Below are 21,522 nucleotides of genomic sequence, written 5' to 3' on the forward strand. Positions count from 1 at the left end.
TTCTTTCCTGTATACTCTGCATCCATATATTACAGCGCACACCTAATTATCATTCTGCCACCAAACTTCTGAGAAACCCGATGCAACAGTTAAAGTAAAACAAGGTCCTTATATTTTAGCTAAGAAATTGAGGCTAGCAGTTTTCAGTAGAATTAAAAATAGAGAAAAGGAAGTGCTACCCTGCCATTTTTCACTCTCATTCCATAAAAAATATCATAGTATGAGAAACTAAATGACAAAGGCCAATTTCAATAGCAGTAAGCTAACTCAGGAGAAGAAATCATTTAGTAAGTATTGTTCTTAGTCAGTCTGCAGTTACTGTTTCTCATTCTCCCCTTTTTGTTTTTCTCCATTGTTAACAAGTAATCAAAATAAAAGTTCAAAAATGTATTAGCTATAGGAAATGCACATGATCATGTTTTTATGCAAATGTACATTTAAAGTTCTGTGAAAAATGACACTATAAATTACCATAGGGCTCTATCTTATTCTCCACGCTGCTTTTTATAGAGTTATTTTTTTTCACAAAGGAATGATAGGTATAATAAATAGGGCTTGAAGGAGATTTGAAAGGCTGTGCAGTCCAGATTTTTGCCTCAGGGAGGATCAACTAGACTTAAATAATTTCTGACCAATTTCTGTCTAACCTGCTCTTTAAGTCAAGATTTTTTTTTGTAGCTTTGCAGAATTTTTTTTCTGCTGCGTTGCGATCCTTGCATTTCAAAAGATGTTTGTCTCCAACCTCAATATCCCCTGCTGCAATTTAAGCCAATTATGTGGCCACAATGGAAACTGAGAACAGTTTACTCTCTCTCTGCAATAACCTCATATGTTTGAGGGCTGATACTTACTTCAGTTCAACCTTCTCTAGACTAAATGAATCTTGCTTTTACAAATTTCTCTCCTTGTTGCCAGAGTTCTGACCATCTGTCCAGTCATTTGCAACCCTTTCCTATGTTCATCCAGTTTATTCAGCTAGTTATTTTAGTGCTTTGCACTTATTGAATTGAATTCTCAGGTTTTTTGAGACCACTTTGAACCATGTTCCTCTTCTCAAGTGCTTGCTGCTGGTTTGGTTTTGCATCATTGTGAATGTAATAAATCTACCCTCTATTCCATCAACCAAGCAATTAATGAAAATTAATATTAGACATCATAGTACCAATGTGTATGCAGCTTCACTTGATATTACCTTCCCATATAGAACCATCAAGTTATGTTTTTCCATCAGATTAATTTCCATTTAAATCAAAATTCCCTAACTTGCTTGTGGTAACATCACATGGGCAGTATCAGAAGCCTTGCTAAGAGCATCAGACACAACTTCTACCTGTTGTCCACTGTTGGTAAATGTTACAGCTCCAGATGAAAGGAAATTCAGCTGACTGGTTATTATTTACTCTTGATAAATGGTTGGCTGGTACTTATTATTTTTCTCCCTGCTCACAGATTGTTTAATCATATCTTCTAGAACTGAGCTCAGAATAAGTCACCTAAAATTTCCTGGGTAGTTTTCTACCCCTCTTTCAAAAGTGAATTATATTCATCCGTTGCAGGTTCTCAAATATAACTATTAATGCCTATGAGATTGCTTAAGCAAGTTCCCAAGTATGATAGCTGAAATTCATGAGCTGTCACACCACAATTCATATTGAGCTAGATAAGAATGGTGTCATATTGATAACAAAATTAGCATTGTTTGTTTATTGTCTGTCACACAGAGACCTTCTGCCTTGAAGCTGTTAGCATAAGGATTAGTGCTAGAACAAACTTTTTTTCAGACTATCACTTCAAAAGTTTCAATGACTGTTTTACTCTATTTGGGAAAAATGTTGTGACAATATAAGATTACAAACTTTAGAGCATCTGCAAAAATAATCTCCATCTTGTATAATGTTGCAAAAGAGAAATAAGCAATAGGTTTGAAACTGTTGTTGCCAATAGGGGGATAACAAACACAGTGGATAATAGTACAAAATGCTATTTAGGCTCTCTGTGATGGGTTGTATTCCTTATCCAAATATTGTCTGCTGTTTCATATTACCTGTATATATATGTGTGTGAGCATGTGTGTATACGTATACATATATGCATTTCAGATACATGAAGTATTTTTTTTCTGTCGGAAGATGTAGTGAAGAACAACAACAACAACAACAAAATCACCAGGTAGCTAGAAGAATTGGTGACAGCAAGTTCTAAGCAATAGCCTGGCTAAGCAGTGACTTAGAGGTTGAAATGGTGATCAAATATTTTAAAATATCCTTCCAATAGGAACAGTAGGAAATACATGCAAGGTTAAATTATGGACAGTTAGTACAGGTATCCTCAGGCTGCTCCATGAAGTTGATCCACAATTGCTGTGCCTTTTTAAAAAAAAACTGTATGGAATATGCAACAATGAAGAGTTGACTCTGACCTCTTTCGTGCACACACATACATACACAGATGCTAGTAGTACTGCAATATTGCGGAGGTGCCTTGACTACAGATAGGCTCATTGCAGCTGTTTTAAATGAGATAAAGCTGGGGAGCTGATGCAGGAACAGGTAAGTGGTTCTGCATTCAGTCAGTTGAGACTCATCAGGTCTCATTAACTCAGGCTGCTCCTGAAAGATGCTGTATTGCTGAACTGCCCGCGGAAATTAGACAACTGTGTTCACACAGTGCGCTGTGTGCCTTAATTAAGTCTGTCTGACCTAAGCTAGCTCTTTACTGAATCAGCTTTACTGCCTCTGCCTCATGTTGTCTTTAATCCAGAATTGAGGTTAAATCATCTGTAGGTGATTCAGGATTGACTGCCCTTCTGGAGTGCACAGCTCAAATATCAGTTAGCTCCTCTCCTACATATCACTGCTTTTCCTGTACCTCCCCCCCCCCCCCCCCCCCGCTCCCATGCCCCTATCCTGCTGTTTGTTCTCATTCCTGTTTCCAGTCCTTCCTTTTACATTTGCCTGTCTAAACAGGTGAGCTGGTGGATATGGTACAGCTGCAGCTAAGCAGTTGTGTAGGAAGGAAGAAATGTGAGTGCAGTTGGCCAGGAACTACTGTTCCCTCTTCCAGGGAATGTATATCCAGCTTGCATGGACCCAGCTCTTGGGTCAATGCTGTTATGGTAGTTGCTGGTTTTTTTGTTTGTTTGTTTGTTTTTGTTTTTGTTTTTTTTGTTCAGTGAGTAATGAGTATGATCATGCTTTGTGGCTATTTAGGGTTTGAGTGATTGTTAATCTGTGGATAGAGCTTCAATTTGGAGGTAATTCAATTAGCATGCCCTCAGCCAGAATTCTGTGCAATTGTGTGAATATATAGAAATCTCCCTTAATATATCTCTTATGTGACTTTAGTTGTTTATGGTAGGGAACAGTCCTCCAAGAGAGTAACTCGTATGATCTGATTTCCATATGCAATGTCTCTCATGCTGTGGAAGACAGTTTGAAACATTTTCCTTTGATCTACAGTGACATTAGAAAACAATAAACCATCAAGCCTCAAGAGAACTACCTTGGCATACATGGTGAATCAGGTTTTTGTTTTTTTTTTTTTAATCTCTTAATGCCTGCACATCTGCATCAGTGAGTAATTAAAGTTTGAAAGGAAGCTACAATTTTACAAACTGATTAAGGTCTTTGCAGTTTTTCAGAACTATGTATGGCTTGGGGGTTTTGTTTTGTTTTGAAGAAATATAGGGGTTAGATTCAAAGAAGTTAAAACAACATCATTTACATGGTAATCTACACCTGGAATACAGACTAAGAGAAAATAAAATCACAGGAGTTATTCCTCTGTTAGGAATCTGTTTAAAAAAAGAAAAAATTCTGATCCCGCCTCTTCTCTATTACCTCAGTCTTAATGATGTCCTACACCACTGCTATTGGTGTTGCACTTCTTTGGCATTCTCTCTCAGCATCATCCAAATCAAAATGACAAATGTGTAACTTTAGGTATCTGTACACCAACAACTGTTTTCCTCCATTCCTCAAGTACCCATCTTCAGTAAAGCAACCCAGCCCTTTTGCATGTCCTTTGCCAGCTTGCTCCTGTTGCTTTTTGTTAGAGCTGTGTCCCTGTTACTTTTGTCCTCTGAACTTTATGGCACAAGGCACAGACTGAGAGCAAAAGGAGGGTCATGGAAGTAAGCTGGCATAGTGGCATCAGTGCCACCGCTACACCAACTAGAAACGATCAGCCACTGGTGCCTCCATAAACCTTACAAGCCTTTCTGAGAAAGCAGAAGATACAGAGTATTAGGACATGCTGAGGCATAGCTCCTAAACTTGTCAGTGCTTCAGAGTTTTGTTTTTAACCAGAATATATTATGCTGTCATGGATAAATAAACTGATGTTGCTTTTAGCTGGTTCGTCAGGACTAAAAGATAATGGCATCTGTTCTGTCTTATGTGTAATATTTCTCTTTTATATCTTAGCGCAGTTGTTTATTCCTGTTTTTATGATCCTCAGCCCATGTTTCTAGAGAGTTCTTCAAATCCCTTGGACAACAGCTACAATTTACATCTTTGCATTTTCTAATGCTTGGAGTGAAGGTATTTAGAAGGGTACTCTGGAGGGATAATGTAGAAGCAACAGAAACAGAAGCTTCCTAAAGTCAGTTTTCTTTTGTTAGCAATTAATAGTTGACAAAAAAATTGTTTGCCTTCAAATGTAGCTCTCAAGAAAAATAAATCTTATTTTTTTTGTCTGGTGGAAAAAGCCACTGGAAAGAAGTGTATCTGCATATGTGTATATGATAATTTTCAAGAGAAAAGAAGGAATAAGGTCAGAAAGTTGAATAAGAAAAAATTGTCAAGATAGATATATTTTTCAGCAGCACACATTGTAAAATACCTCCCGGTTTTGCAGGCTGGTATTTGCAAAAAGCCAGTGGCCTCAGTCTGGAGTCCTTCCAGGATTTAGCTCTTGAAGAACTGCTTGTCACAATCTAGCAATACTCTCATTTCCATAGGGAGATACAAATCATTAATTTTTAAAAATGTAACACATTTGGAAGCTCTTGTTTCCACCTCCCAATCTGGCCTTTCAGTTGAACTGACTTTGTTATGGTAACAGGGAGGGGGAAAGCAGGAGACAGGGTCCAGATGCATCTTAACAGCGTCCTAGTTAATTTGGGTTCTCCATCCCTGGAGAACTGACTGCATCAATCCTTAGCTTATCCTCTCCATGGTATCATATTTTCTTGCACCTTACAAGTTTAGTGAGTTAAAAGTGAAAATATCACAGATCAGATAAGGCCAAATTTTCAGATATGTTAAACTTGAAAATGATTATTCCAGAACTTTATATGTATCTCTGTATTGTGCTTCACGTGAAACTGTGTGTCAATGCTAGTAAGATGTAGATTTCTACATTCTACCTTATTGGCATGGAAAAAGTTAATAATCAATGAAAAGCTGAAAATCAAGTTGGATTAACTGATAAAGTTGAACATATTTTAATAGTTAGCAGCCAGTGCCATAAGCCCTTGGGTTTAGGAACTGAGGTCTGTGAATAAAAAAAAAAAATTACCTCACATGTTGAAAAACAGTACTATAAAAATGGGTGATACACATTAATCCAATCTTCAGTTATTTTTCAGCCATGACTGACACTGTTATGCAACTGCAGGTATTGAATTTCTGAATATGATCAGAATTTTTAATGCAAAGCAATGTATAATATAGTTGTTATTTAGCTAAGGCCCATGTTTGTAGTACACGGGAAAGCAAGTATATCAGAACAGTCTAGCTAAAACCTGGAGACAAGCTTATTTTTTTCTGGAACTGTGGAAGTATTTTGTCTATAAAATATTCATATTTGACAACACATAACAGGAACTAAGTGTAAATAAAAATATACTGGAAGAGACAGTTTTACACCCATTTTCATTCTTTTGTCCCAGTAAAAAGGTGAGTGGCTAAAAACCAAGTTCTGTTTCTCTAAAGCAAGTGAGTTACAGCAACAAAACAATATTTTGCAATGCATAGAAAATCTTGTCTGTGGAAAAATGTCAGTATTTCAAAACTACTTTACAAAGATAATATAGAAAAGGATATTTTCATTTTGACTTTTAATGGTGAAGTTTATTCTAAGGTTATTTTAATTTTGCCAGGAACATTTGTTATATTCATGAGTGGGTTGTAATAGTATCCTAAGAAATCCTCCTCCTCTGTTTCGACCAGACTGTGATGCTCAAGCTCATTGCCCCTCAGGCCTCCGTTACTCTTCAGTTACAGAATGGAAATCAGAGGAAGGCCATTAATTTTGAAATTTATTTTCCTTGGGTTCCATCTTTGTTATTGCAAAGGCCCACTGCAAAATCAGTATCTATATTTATATATACTTGTATATAGCCATGTGTGTATACGTAGATACATATATAAAGCAAATTATTAATTCCTGCTTTTATTATAGTAGTGTCATTCAACTTTACCAGTGATTCTTTCTTTTCTATTTATATCAGATATATTTCTGAAACTGTCATTCAGATAATAAAACTGCATTTTCTGAAAAAGAAAAATGCTAATTTTTCTTCCACTGAAGTATAATTGTGTGACTCCTCTGCAAGCTACTAATAGGTGTCTGCACCTTCTGCCTCAAGCAATGGTTACAGATGAAATACATTAACTGTTCGTAGTAAGTGTTCCCCTTGTCTGAACAGGAAATAGCTCCAGTTTTATGCTTAACTTTATGCTTAAACACTGCTCTCAGTCAGAAATTGATTAAATATATTTAAATTACATTATATGTGTGTGAGGGAAAGGGAACTAAGTAGCACTGATACAGCTTTGAGGAAACAGGTACTGAAAATTCATCTCAGGTAAGATGGCATTATAGATGAGTTGAAATTCAATTCAAAATGTATTTTTATTTTCTCATAGATTCATAGATTTCAAGGTCAGAAGGGACTGATACAATCATATACTATTTATGAAACCATAATCCATGGGATTTTACATAGGGATTCCTCTTCCTGCTCTTTAAAATTGTGGCTGACTATCTATTAAAAAAAATCATGTGACCTTGTTTTGCACAATTCTATTAAGAATCTCTTGCATTTTTTAGTCATCTGCTCTGATTTTTAAATAGACTTGCTACTAAGAATTTACATCTTTTCTGTTTGAACTTTGCTGTCTTCAATTTCCAGCCAATATAACTTTTCAACACTATTGTTCCCCTAATTAATATTTACTGTATTATCAGGAAACTGTCTTTAGTGGCCCTTAGCATGAGCAAATTTACCCTCTGCACCAAGCTGTATTGACCAAGGGGTGGCACCATAAAATGACAGAAAAGTCTAAAATGAGGCATAACTGCATAATGGAGGTGCCCGTCTCCCAGCCTTGACACCCCTGCCCAGCTCTGCTGGTGCTCAGCTCTACGATAGTGCTGTTTGCTGTGCTCCTTCAGCTTGGCTTTTGCCTGTGAATAGAAGCTCTTCCAACCTGCTCTGCAGAAATTTACAATCCAGTACTCATCTTCAGACTAAGCCCTCCTTCACCTGCCTCCCATGAATATGCGCTTTAATCTGCCAGGTGTTCTCCATCAGCGTATCGAAAGGGTATTCACTGGAAATGCAGGAGGAAGAGCTGCTGCCTTTTTCTTTTCCTTTGTACATTTTCTAGTGGATAAGGCATCCATCCAGGCAGTGAGTCACCTGCTTTCAGTGTCTTTCTTATCTCCCACTTTTCAGAAATGTCCCTCACACCAGGCTGTTCTAGTTGGTATTAGTCTGTGCCTCTTCTGTTGAACTGGCACCATTGCTCCGAAAAGAGTTGAGGAGTCCAGGGACAGCAAAGAGAAAGCAAGGACCCGGCCCTTGTCACCAGGACACCCATCAGCTGCAACAAGACAAGGAGTGCTTGCGTACTTTTTAAGTCACGCAGTGGCTAGGCATCTTTCCACGCAGCCTACGCGTGGCTGAGTTCCCTCCTGAGGCATCTACTCTCCACCCGCTTTTCACACTACAAAATAACTGGGGGACCTAACTCAGCTACAGCTCCTACTTTAGCTACGTGTAGTGATGCTCAAGTGTGCAGCACTTACATCTGTTTCTCAGCCTACCCCATAGCTTCTTACATCATGAAGGGCAAAGTATAGTTTTTGAGTGTTAAATACAGTATTTTCAAAGACTGGTGTCTCTGTGACACTACCGAGACAAGATGGTATTAATCATTTACCAACTCCTCCTGGCAATTGACAACTTGACATTTCCCTTTTAAAATTAGTTATAAGGGTAAGTCTTGCCGAGTCCAAACTTTTAATAACCCATTTTTACAGCACACCACTGTTTGGTCTTCATAATCTCCACAGTCTTTTAAATGAAATATTTTTCCTGGACTTGCAATGTCCACATTATATACATTTCCTTCCTTCCTTCCTTCACTGTTAATGAAATATGAACAACAACAGAACTTTTCAAGTTTCTACCTTTACCTTCTGTGTTATTGTTGGCCTTACTTAAGTACATAGTTATGGAAATATGGGGAAATAAAAACTAGAAGTAAAACAAACAAACAGGCACAACAAAACAAAGCGACAATAATGAAAACAAAAATGAAAGGCAGAAGTAGAGCTCTAGGAGTAAAACCTTTCTGAATATACCAGAAAAGTTTAGGTACCAAAAGTAGGCTTGTTGCTCTGTATGGTTCTCATCTTTCAGAATGACAATGAGATATGAATAAAGATAAGGATCCAAGTTACTAGATTTGGACTAAAGTTATTCCAGAGTTATTCCAACATTTTTTATCAGATGTGGTATATAAGAAACACTTTCGCCTCCGCCTCCTACATACACATACTGAGCTAAATAATATTATAAGTTCACTGTAAGAAACAATTGATGTAACAGCTTTTGTTTTCTTTTTCGAAAGCAAACCCAAACAATCCAGATTAAATCCTTTTTCTTCATTTTACCTTATTCTTGAGAAAAATATCTAGCGTTGTAAGGTACTGAAGAAAAACTTATGTGGCTAATGATGCTGTGCCAACCCATTTTATTCTTCTTAATTGTTATTCACTTGCTATTACTGGAGAAAACTTCCAGTAAAAGTAATCAAAGATTTCCAGAGGCTCTAACAGAAACTGAGGAAGTCATTCTGTGTTTTTTTCAGAGCATAAAATTGATTCAGGCTAATCTTTCCCCTATAAAATTAGATAATTTGGGGAGCATCTTTAGTCAAGCTGTTAGCTTTCCTTCTCTACGAAAATGTTAGTTATTTTCTTAAATTTAAAAAAAAAGGATAGCTAAAAATACCTACTTATTTTGCTTATATTCGTAATATAATATTATGTCTACTCAATACTGTTTTATGCAAGGTAAACATATCTTTGTTTAAAAATGTGACAAAGTAAAGAACTTATAAGTTTGTTTCTGAAGTACGTTGACAAGTACATTTTTCACCAGATCAGTCTCAGATAAAAGGAGTTCACTACCACCATCATCCAAAAAAACAGTAAAGAAAAAACTAAAGCTGCAGCTTTGAGAAACAAAACAGCTGTCCTCAGTCTTCTTGGTAATACACATTTGTAAGTACAGTGAAATCTGAAAACCATTAGTTATATAGGAGAAATAAAATAGTAAATTTTTCAAATTCACATTTCACAAATAGTAGCTATGGGCTGAGAGACCTTGTTTCTGCTGACTAATATACAAACTGAGGAAGCTCTGTGGCTCCTAACACTGGTTCCCATCCATTAAGTTATTTAGTGTGATTGCCTGAAAGGACATAAGATACTCTGGAATAGCTTTGCCTGGTTGTTTAGATGCTCATACTTTATTGCAAACAATAGTAGTTTTGAACAGCCACATTGTGTGGGGGCAATAGACTGTAATTTCATACACAGTTCACGTATACTCAGATTTACTCTTAGAGCTCTAATCCTGTTTCAGTCTTTGAGTTCTTACAAGTGATTTATCACCGTGTTCTTCTAGTTGAATGGATCTCATTATAGCCAAACACCCAAATCTTTAAATGTTGTTCCACTTGTTACAGATACATCTTTAGCTTTACTCCTTTTTTCTTGCAATGGCTATAATAGTGTTAATTCCTTTTATCTGAGAATGATTCATTCACAAACCATGTTAAGCTGTACTCTTTTCCTAGTCTCCTCTCCATCTTCTCTCCATCCTGTCCACTGGAAGGACTCCAGTGCCGTCCATCGAGACATCTCAGTTAGAATGATCAAGCTGCTGATGGTTTGACCCTCTTCCTGGATATGCACCATATGTGCAAAATAGCATAGACCGCCTGCTTCCTATGTAGTGTCCCTCTGTTCAGTGCTTGTTTTCCCATAGATGGTGTCTGAGAGAGTTGCCAGCATTCATCAATTTTGAACATATTACTGTGCATTATTGTAAAAATGACACAGTCTGTCAAAAAAAAATCTTATCTGGGGATCTTATTTAGTTCATAGTAGCTAAGCTTCCCAAACTACTTAGCATTCCTGAAGACTCTCAATATTTGTTTACCAATTATCCAGGAAAAGTTGGAAATTCAACCACTTCTACACTCCTGCCTCACTCCATGCATTGTAGTGTAAGGTGCCATAGTAGCTGTTAAGAACAAGTTAAATTCGTTTTTTAGATGCTTATTGTTAGTGCAGCATTCTTGTAAACCCTTGTGATATTGTAAGTTCCTTGGACCATGTGGACAACTTGCGTACTTTCTGTATCTAGTGCATTGCATCCTTATATCTCTGCAGCCTGTTTTCCTATTCTGAAAATCTTTTCAGCTGCAGGCTGAACTTCTGTTTGCTTCCATCTTTTTATTTCTAAGGCTAGGGGACATCCTGCCTTGCTGGACCTGCTTCAAATCATATTACCTGTGTCTTGCAACCTATGTGTATGCCACCTTTTCCCTAGTTTCGGTACCCAATTTGTTGGTCTATGAGGATGGTAAAAAACATCTCGGTGGGCCTTGGCTGACTTTTAGCCTCTCAGGAAATCTCATTCTTGTATCTTACATGTGGCTCTGATCCATGCTGCATGTACTTTTCCTTGCTGACTACCCCATTTGTGGATGAGTAGGAGGATATCTGCCTCCTGCAGTTCTGGAGCAGTATAGTTGATTTCCCTCTCAACTCAGATTTTTAAGCTTTTTTTTCCTTTTCTACAGTTCAGTCACCTTTCCTTAGAGACCTGCCCCCAAAGTCCTTTTCTATAGACAAATGAGGACCAAGAGAGAAAGAGAGAGAGGGTGAGAGTTATCCCAGCTCCAGCCACTACCATCACCTTACATTGTTGGTGAAAGCATGGAGATTCAAATTAAGTACTCCCCATTCTGATTGGTTTGGTTAGTGTACATCAACAGCATGCTGCACTTTTGACTGTCATAACTTCCTAGTACGAACCAGAATTCATAAGTTGTAAACAAACAGTCCTCAGACATTTACAATGCCACCAACATAATTTGTTGAGTGAATGACACAAAAAGCATAGAAAAAAGTTCTGTGATGCCTTCTCATGCATCTCATGAGACACCTGATAAGCCATCACTGGTGGCTTTCCCACAGCATCACTGATGGAGTTGATATATTCACTAAGACAGTGGTGAGAGCTACTTAGGCAGTTCTTGAATGGGCCCTAAGTGGGCATAAAAATATGTGCTTATGAAAACTTAAGCTGCATAAATCACTCAGGCAAAATCAAATCATAATGTCCAGTCTGTTAATGTTTTGATTTCACTGACGGGTACCAGTCAGCTAGCAACACTGCTGAATCGTAACTCTAGATCTTCTTATTTTCCTAAAATTATACGTGCTTTGGAAGGAAAACACAAAACAGTTAGTAGCCAGAACAAAAACTGTTTTGAAAAGAAAACTCCACTGCATTATATTACTCTCATTATTTCATAATTTTATGTTTAAGTGTAGAGAATATGTAAATGATCTTTTTGTCTCATATTCCCTTCCTTCTTAGTGACAAGAAAACAAATTCCAATTGTGCTTGGGAGGAATAACTTAACAAAGCCAATTTTATTATGCAGATGAATTGTAGGTGTTTCATATCTGCATTTTCTGAAATTGTTAGCAAGCTTTTTTCCAAAGCTTTCTCTCTTTCTAGGTGTGTATATAACACATTATATATAGAGAACCAACCAGCCTTACGAAACTCAGTTGTTTTAAGTAAAAGTTGTCGTGGCTATACATTTTGATCAGGAAGTAATTGCTTCATTTCTTGTCTAAATTCAAGGTTTAGAGTCTAAAGTTTTTCAAAAGATGAGCAAATAATTTCCTCAACAACTGTTTAATGGAATTATGCTTTTTCTAAGAATATCATGGTGAGTTTGGAGGAATGAATACGTTCATAAGAAGAAAAATATATCTTCCTTCTCTCTTACATTCCCATATTAATCATTCAATTGTGCTCTTGTGGTCCACTGGTTCATTTCATTAAGCAAGGTTGGGGGTGGGCCAAAAGAAACCACCCCAAACAGCTGGGAAGTTTTCGTCTTCAGGCATGGGTTATTTATGACAAAATGGTGCTTCCAGTTTGCTCTTCATATGGGAGGTCTTCTCTAAATCTCTTTCTTGACTGAACATCAATTTTTGGATCACTCACTGTTAGTGTTCTTACCTAGTAAAAAAAAGTATAAAATAGATAGCAGACTATAGTCGACTAGTAGCATGTAAATACACAGAAAAATTGTGAAGACATGGTAGTCATTACTGTTACAGAGAACTCCTCAGTTAAACACTAAAAAGGAATTGTGGGACTTTTTTTACCCAATAATATTTCATTTTTTTATCGTATTTCAACTTCTTTGTTTTCAGAGATATTTTTCAACTTAAGAATGTAAAACAGTTGCGAAGTAGACTCAGAGCCTTTTTAAAGAAGCATACAGACCAAGGCATGATCATATGTAATGTTGCAGAACAGCAACCTTAAGTCTCGTTCATATGTTTGAAGATCAGCAATGGGAGATGAAAAGTCCTGGCTGTGGTGTGAGAAAAGTTGCATCTGATATCAAAGAGCAAACACCCATAATCAGCACTAGTAAATGATTAGTCAAACATTTAAGACTTAGTAGCATCCTGGAATTCAGATTCCGGTTTAATAATGCTTGCCATAAAGTCAGGAAAAAAGAAAAAAAGATTGGATAGATTTTAAAGATCCTATCTTTTATATAAGCTACTACGCACGTGGCTAGAGTGACAAGTATGCAGGCTGTAGCATGCTGTACATTATAATGCTAGAGAATATGTTAATTCTCAGTCTCAAACCTTGCAGTCCCTCCCAGGATTTTTCATACTTCACCTGTTTCAGTTTTTCAGTTTACTTTTTTGCAATTTTTATACAAGTTCTTTCAGTTGCTGACTTAAACAATTTGTTCCATATCTCAACCCTCATTTTGTGTAAAGAAATCATAAAAGTTAGGAACCTGAAAATTGGATTTTTCTTTTGAGCAGCTGCTGTCCACAAATGTGGAAAGATTGTTAAAAGTGAATAGCATCACTTTCTAACAAACTGTAGGCAGGTTTGATGACTGAATCTCATCTTTCCATTACTGTGCTGTCACCAAGCATTATTATGTTGGCACTTATAGACACATGGAAGAAAAAGAAAAGGTCTTTTGGGGGTTTAAAGATGTATTTGTACAACCATGGATGTCAACAGTCCTTCTTCATTGTTGACCTACTCATGTTGAATTACATTTATTATTAAACAAAGATTTCTTGATTAAAATGTGGTCTATAATGTGTTGCAGAATACATTATTGTACCTTTACAGAGCACTAGGTAAAGGGAAATTATATATATATATGTTATATATATGCACAAGAACCCAAGTGTTTATTAAAAAATCCTTTTAGTGTAGCTGACTCCCTAAGTCTTCGTACTTGTGCTTCTGGTGACCTGATGGGGACTAGATAGATCTCTGTTTAACTTATTTTGAAAATCCTTTCATAATACTTTTATTTCTGTATTACCCATTTTTACACAGTACATTTGTTTCAGTATGCTGACGTTCTGAATCAGAGGCATCTGGTCTGTTGCTGTGCCTCCACCAGGGTGCCACTATTAACAAATTTTTCTTCCCATGGCTGTTGTAACAACATCTTCTAATAGTTTCCACTTAGTTTTCTGTTGAGGATCCAGTTTTACAACATTAAATATTTGGCTGAATTTATAAAAGTTTTAAAAAGTATCTCCATATATGAATTGCTTCTGATTTTGGTTTGCTTTTGGTTTAGTTGGGGTTTTTTTGTTTGTTTGTTTTAGATCATTTCAGCTAATATTTTAAAGCTATTCAATTTTTTTTCCCAGAATCATATGTACCGTTCTTTTAATTTGTATTCATCAAAGCACTTCTCTTCCCAGCGTAATTATTTGTATTTTTGTTACCCACAAAATCAATTTGTATGATTAGTTTATGCAGTCACAGAATATTTTTCCAAACTTGATAATACTTTAAGTGGAGCCCAAGTGTTGCTGTTTACTTTCGTGCTACAGGATCATAGGAAGGCTCAGGAATGATGTGTTTTAGTAGGTACTTTTATCCAAGTTTCCATCGGGGTTTGTATGTGTACGTGCAACATAGGTTCCATGTGGAACTTATATTCACTAAAAGTCTTTAAGATTGTACCAATTGGTAAAATTGTACCAATAAACATTGTAATGATTTTACAAAAATTTTAATTTATACAATTTTACTGAATAAAATAGAACATTGTTTGGGTAAGGTTCTCGGATACTTTGTATTAAATCAAAGAAAGAATATATTAATTTGAGGAATGTTGTTTTTTCCTTATTCTGAGTGGTTACCTTTCTAAGACTAAGAAAAAACCCATCTGTTCTACAATTATATATTATTGTCTCCCGACAGGTCCAAGAATCTTCAAATCTGTTCATGGTATAAGGGTTTCAGGATGTCCTTCTTGACCTTTCAAAAATACACATTAGTACATCTGGCAGAAAGTAATTTTATTCACGTTAAATGGCAGAGGGAAGGATGTCCTCACAGTCTGTACAGGGACGAGATTGTTGTGTCCCCAAGGAAGCAGCAGAGCTAGCAAGACTCACTTTAAAGAGGCATTGCTAGTTTTCCTGAGTGTTCAGTTCATGAATTGCAGATGGGTCTTGTGGGTAAATCATTCTGTATGGCATTTAGGCACATGTCAGATCCATTCTCTCATTTTGGTACTGAGCAAATCCTTACTGAGCAGTCCTTACCTATTTCTTTGTTTCCTGCTAGATTTCATATAGCAGAAGCTTTCTTCTATGGTACAAACACAGCATTTAATGTCTGGTTGGAGACTCAGGCTGGATCGGATAAATCATTATCCTTTTCGATATATCAAATATAAAAATTCTATTTAGGAAACTTTAGGGAACAGTTTAGAGTCACTGTTGGTGTAAGACCTTAGGATCACTTAATTTGCTTTTCCTCTTCTGAACAGTTTCTATGTAGGGGAAGGAAAGAGAAAGGGAAATATTACTTTGGAAGCCACACAATTACCTGAGCATGTTGTACGTGTTTTAATATTCCTTCTGCACAGTCCATTTTAGCAATATGTATAATGCAGATGATGTTAGGCTGCAATGGGACTGCTTTTTCTATTGTAAAATTCATGTCACTCATTAACTTGTCTTCCTAGAAAATGGAGTTTTGAAGGCACGTAGATATCTAGAGGTAGTAACTACATCAGTAGATTTTATTTCTTTTTCTTGAGTGCTTTCACTAAGAAGAGACTTCTAATGAGAAATTTGTTCTTCGCTTAATTATGCAAGCTGCTGCTTTAACTGCATGTCTCTGTATGCAATCCAATCAGTATACAAGTGAAAAAATACCATCCAAACTTTTGGGTAGGAGTTTAGAAAGCCAGTTATAACAGATTTTCAAAGAACTTCTGATACAGAAGTTAAAGGCAAGAATTTCACATGGTTGTAGCTAGATGTGTATCTTGAAAATTTTCTTTTTTCTAAAGAGTTTGTAACTGAACAAAAATGAAACTCTGTGGAGCTTTTAGCTTGCTTTTGGTGATACGTGCTGTCGTTACTGGAAGTGATATTCTCATTCGCTTTCGTTAATCTCATTAAAGAGAAAATGATAGTAGGCCTTTACCTGTCACCTTCAACTTGGTGAAATTATATAACTCTAGTCTCAGGTTGGAGAGCCAAATTTAAGATCAGACTCTGCAAGTCTTTTCCATCCAGTACAGTCAGTGAATAACAGCTTGTTAAAATAAAGTATGATTATTTAGAACAAAAGCACTTGTGGGGGGAGACTTTTAAGACAATAAAATACTCAAAACACATAGTCACCAGCCAGGTGAGCATGCTAACAGATTATCTAACCACTGTCCATATAAAAAGCCTGAAAAATAAAAATCCTCCACTGACCTTTGTTGTCAGCTTGATAGCTGATATACTGTACCTACTAGCTATCTGACAGCACACTGTTCTGTTCTGGTGACTCAAAATTGTGGGCAGAAAAAAGTCATTTGTTCATAATTTGGTAATAAATATTGCTACTTCCAACTCCTAAAACTAGGAATTCTAACGAGCATCTTTACTGGAAGCTACCTGACAGGGACTTGAAGTTGCTAGATTCGGTTGATGTCATTTAAATACATGCTTGGATGCTTCTTATCTGAGAAACAGTTGAACTGATTCCTTGTTTGCTCTTCCCTAACCCTTCAAAATAAGTTAAACTAATATATGCATAAATCTTACATGCCTTACTTTCCTTGAGTTCTCATTTTTATTATATCTAAAGCTATTGTATTGTAGTGTTTATTACCTCCTAAAGACTACGAGTCATTATTCTGAAGCCCATTTTTTTTCCCTGTGAGAAACTCTAGTCAAGGTTGCCTGAGCTTTATGTATCTGCTTGACTAACATATAAATTATTGTGAGTGTTAATTATTTTTCTGCTAGGTAAGGTGTCAGGACAGAAAAAGCAACATTAACAGTCTTATATTGGCTTTAAACCAATAGATAGTAATTAAACAGTCTTAAAATATTAAGAAAGAAACATTATTAACTAGACTTCATGAGTTACTAGGAAAATCCCACTTAATCTGGTAAGAATGTAGACTCCTATCTCTTTTTTAAAATATACTGTAAAATCTAAGTGAATACAGAAGAATAGTATCCTTCTATAGCTTTATAGAGGAAAATAGCTTACCCTTGAATAATTCGATGGGTTAAAAAATGAAGAATGATTGTCATTTTATATCTAGTTTTATAAGTTCTTTTAAAATTATTATTACAAGTTTACTTGGTAATTTTATGTTAAGAATAACAACAATATTTGGAAGGTCTAGACTAAATTCTTCGTATTATTTGAAACAGCAAACAATCTTTCTGGTTTAAATCAAGCTGGCACAAAAAAAGAAATCCCTATACATGGTCTTCTCAACAGTTCTACATGCTTTTTTTATTTGTTTTATTTTTGTATTTGTGTGCAACTAGGCACTACTACAGGATCTGGAGCAAAGACGTCCCCAACTGGATGAACTAATAACTGCAGCACAAAATCTAAAAAACAAGACGAGCAATCAAGAGGCCAGAACGATAATTACTGACCGCAGTAAGTGGTGATTCTGCTATCATATGATGTTTCAGCAAATATGGAAAATCTTGTAATACCTGATAAGCATAGAATTTTTCAGATTCTTTATGCATTTGCCATGAGAAGGAGAGTTCCATCAGGAGACAGTTCTCACACAAATTTTCCACATTGCATACAGCAGAAATGTAAGTGAAAGTCAGTGATCATATATTTCAATTTTTCACTTTAATTTCATATTGCTTGTCTTCATAGTGGAAGCATATTGTAGAAAATATAGAACGTGATTATTATAGATAATGAAATACATTTATTCTTAAACAAGGAGGAAAAAGAAAGAATTCACAGAGTATAGCCGCAGGCTTGTAAGAAGCTTTCAATTCCGTCCTCCGTAGTACAGCTGCAGCCTCTTCTTTCATCTCCCCTCAGCTGATGCACAAGTCCGATAGCACTCTGTATTAGTCTGTATTAGTTCTTCAGTTCTGGTTTTCCTTTCCAGAATTAACCAACTAGCTGTGCCTAAGGTGGAAAAATTAGTAGATTAAGTTTTAGAAGAAGTCTATAGATGACATAGTCTTGTCACCCTTGGATGCTTGTGTGTCCTTATGTCCTTCACTATAGGATGAAACACACTCTCAAGGTCATGCTATAAAAGCAAGCCTCTATGGTAGACTGTTATATATCTTCAGTTATTATTTTGAGTACTCAGGACTAAAAAATTCTAAAAAATAAAAGAATTTCTTACGGTCCTAGAGGTCCTCTGTGGAGCTTAGAGAAGACCCGGGCCAAATGCTTTGCATGTGGACACAGCCAGTTCGCTTTAGGTGGATGCAAACTGTTCTGTACATCTTGACCTGGAGACCAAGGATTGCTCCCCAAAACTGATGACTGTGAAGGTGTATACACAGGCTAAACTTCCCCACCCCCATAATTAAAAAAAAAAAATAAATATATATATATATACACACACACATTATCTTTTTCTTTTTATTCGATCGTGTAAATACTTTCCATAATATGTCAAAATCACATTGCATGATTGGACTGCATTGTTGTTAGTAGCAGATAAAGATACTATTTAGACTATATCCTATGTGAAATAACATTGTTTAACTGCTATTGTCTTCCTGGCCTTGAAACATATTACTGGGAGAGAGAGAGAAGCTGTATTTGTCTTATTTGAAGCTTGAGAAGAAATGGACAGTGCTTATATATTACATAAGTACCTGTTCCTGTTTTACATGTAAATTAATTTTAGAATCACATACTCAGCTGAATTCAGATGAAGTGTGTACATATACCTTAACTTTACAGTGCTTATTCAAAGCCAACATATGTAGTACTCCCATCAGTATTTTCTAGTATGTTTTAATTTTTAATTCTGAGACAAGTCTTCTGAAGGTAAGAATTGTAGACTTTACATGAAATGCAAGCATAATTCTTTTATGCCCTCATGTGAATTGTATGCATGACTAAATTTTGTTCAGTTGGAAAACTGCACTTCGCTTTAAGTGAAACTGCCTTCTAAGATAGATTAAATGCTTCTTTCTCATACAGCAAAAAAAGGAAAGCAAGCTATCAGACTGTAAATCATGAATGAGTATGTGGTAACTCAAGTATATTAAAGCTTGCATCTGTGGCTAGCAGTGTGGTGAATAAATTTTACATGATGATTTCTTAGTTTTTGTCTATAAGAATTCCCAAAATGATTAGTTGGTTTTGAACTTGAAGTATACAAGGTTCATTTTTGCTGTGACTTAGCAATTAATTTTCTATGCTGAAACTGTCAATATCCTTGACTGCAAAAGTGCAACTTATGATGCAGTAGATATAGGTCCTGTCCCTTTGGATTCTTTCAAGTACATCTTGCCGTAGTATAGCATCTTCTAACATCATCCTGTTGTTGCTAATGAAATAATTTTAAAGTAAACAAAATATTTATTGTCAGAAATATACAGGGTCTGCAATGGAGGGAGATTAAGTATGATCAGGGTCATTTTTGATCCAGTTTTCTGAGGCAGCAAACTAGATTCATGAAGGTTTTTCATGCTTAGTTAGCTTATATTTGTATAATTGTAGGTAGTACTTATTCAAGAGGAATTTATTACTTTTTAATTTTAAGGAGACCATTATATATCTAGGGGAAAAAAAATGCTAGGACTTTATAATGTGACACATACGGTTTTTCCAAATATATGCCAAATGTGGCATACTGTCGCCTAAAGTACTTCTTTAAAAGAACAATAGTAATTTTTATATTTTAAATTATATGATTTTTTTTTCCCCTGTATGTTGTATGAAGCAGATGGAGATTGTTCTGTTTGGTTTGAATTAGGCCTGCTAAACGCCTGTATAGACAGGATCCACTTGTTCCTGCTGCAGCTACTGTAGGTGTAGTTCACCCCTCCCACCCCTTCACAGCGCTATGCTGTCCTGAACATAGGAAGACTCTCCTTATCCCCAGCACAGCTGGGGTGCTCTCTAACTGTGCTCTCTAACACAGCTCCTCTGAAGCCTGCTGTGCTGTACAGTGCTCCCACATAGTGCAGTTGTTTTGCCTTGCACAAGCACATACTGAGCCCGGCCTACTGTACCCAGTATGTTGTCCCCAAGTCCATCCCTGGGAATCTTGCTCGCAGCCAGAGCTGAACCCTGGACCAGAGAACCTGCTCCAGTTGCTAAGACCTGCATGTTCCCCACAGCCCTAGAGCATCCCCTCCGTTATACTTGGACCTTGCACCAGAGTCCTGCTGCAAGTCCTCCCTGACTCTCTATCTCACCCGCAGACCCTTTCCCATTTCCTGGTTTTTTTTCCCTCTTCATGAACACAAATAGGTTACCATGGTTACAACTTAGCAGTCATGAGTACTGATTCAAGTCTATCCAGTTTTGTGACCTGAGCATCAGCACTGTGCCATTCATGCTCCTCTGCAGCAGCCGTGTACCATTCTCACATGCAGCCTACTGCAATGTCACACTATCAGGTGCCAGGTGCACTGGATCCCATCACTAAGGAAAGGGAGTGCAGGGCTGCGCTGCGCTGGTCTGTCACGTAGGAGCTGACAGCCTCGACTATGTCTAGTGCACCGCCTCCGCCTGGGCGGAAGCTCGGGATCTCACACTTTGAGAAGTAAAAAGCTGAGAAGATGAGCTAATTTGTATGAATATGTTGTTCATTGCCTTTTGCTGTTAAGGTGCTAGTAAAAAACCCCAACGCAATCATCTGACCAATATCACTGAACAGGTATATTACAAATACTCAATGAGACTCGTAGCTCCTGTACAAGGTAGCTGCATTCTTTGTCACAGGGTGGGTCAGTGTGCTATCAACTGGAATTAAAACCCTGGAGATTCTGGCTTCTGTGCTAACATTGGTAACTCTTAAGTCACTCTGGTTGCAGAAATAGGTATATTATGCTTCTTAAAGCCTAACTTTGAACTATATTTAGAAGCCATTATTGCCTTGGAAAGTATTTATAAAAACAAGCAAGGTAAACATTTTATACAAAATCAAGCAAATCAAAAGACATTTATTAGAGAATCTCTATGAAGAACTGCAAAAAAGTCAATGATAATGAGATTATTTTTCAACAGAATTGTCACAGTATTGCATAGGTTAGTCTTTCTTTAGGAAATAAAAGCAGTCTTTAAATATAAGCTGATACAATTGAATTATTTCCTCTGAACCTTTTTTCTCCACCCTTCATTATCTGTATGAAATTGCAGGAACTATACTACGTAAAAAGAACTTGACTATAAAGTAAAGCTTGTGTTATGTTTACATAATGTTATACTCAAATCTCTGTTTATTCTATGTAAATCATAGTTTGTTTACAACTTATACATTAAATAATACGCAAGAATAATAGCTACATTTAGTCTTGAGGAAAAGTTGGGGGAAAAAAGCATGATACCTCTCTGCTCATTTAATGCTCTCGATAAACCATTCTATTCTAACAGAACCATATGCTGAACAATAACATTTTTCTCTACATAATGCATCACAGCTCCAAAAC

At 36.5% G+C, this 21,522-nt stretch overlaps 1 protein-coding gene across 8 annotated transcripts in view; it reads left to right on the forward strand.

The window, feature by feature from the left end:
• DMD (dystrophin) overlaps positions 1–21,522 on the forward strand; it is a 1,304,666-nt gene that overhangs the window by 975,694 nt on the left and 307,450 nt on the right. For all 8 annotated transcript variants that reach the window (XM_087759563.1, XM_087759562.1, XM_087759568.1 and 5 more), the window contains one exon: positions 17,410–17,527. In XM_087759563.1, coding sequence (XP_087615689.1) covers positions 17,410–17,527 — 118 coding nt within the window. The remainder of the gene's footprint in view (positions 1–17,409; positions 17,528–21,522) is intronic.

This window comes from Nipponia nippon, unplaced genomic scaffold (assembly GCF_047370975.1).
Source record: "Nipponia nippon isolate SJK-2023a ecotype South Korea unplaced genomic scaffold, ASM4737097v1 scaffold_2, whole genome shotgun sequence".
Classification (NCBI taxonomy): domain Eukaryota; kingdom Metazoa; phylum Chordata; class Aves; order Pelecaniformes; family Threskiornithidae; genus Nipponia; species Nipponia nippon.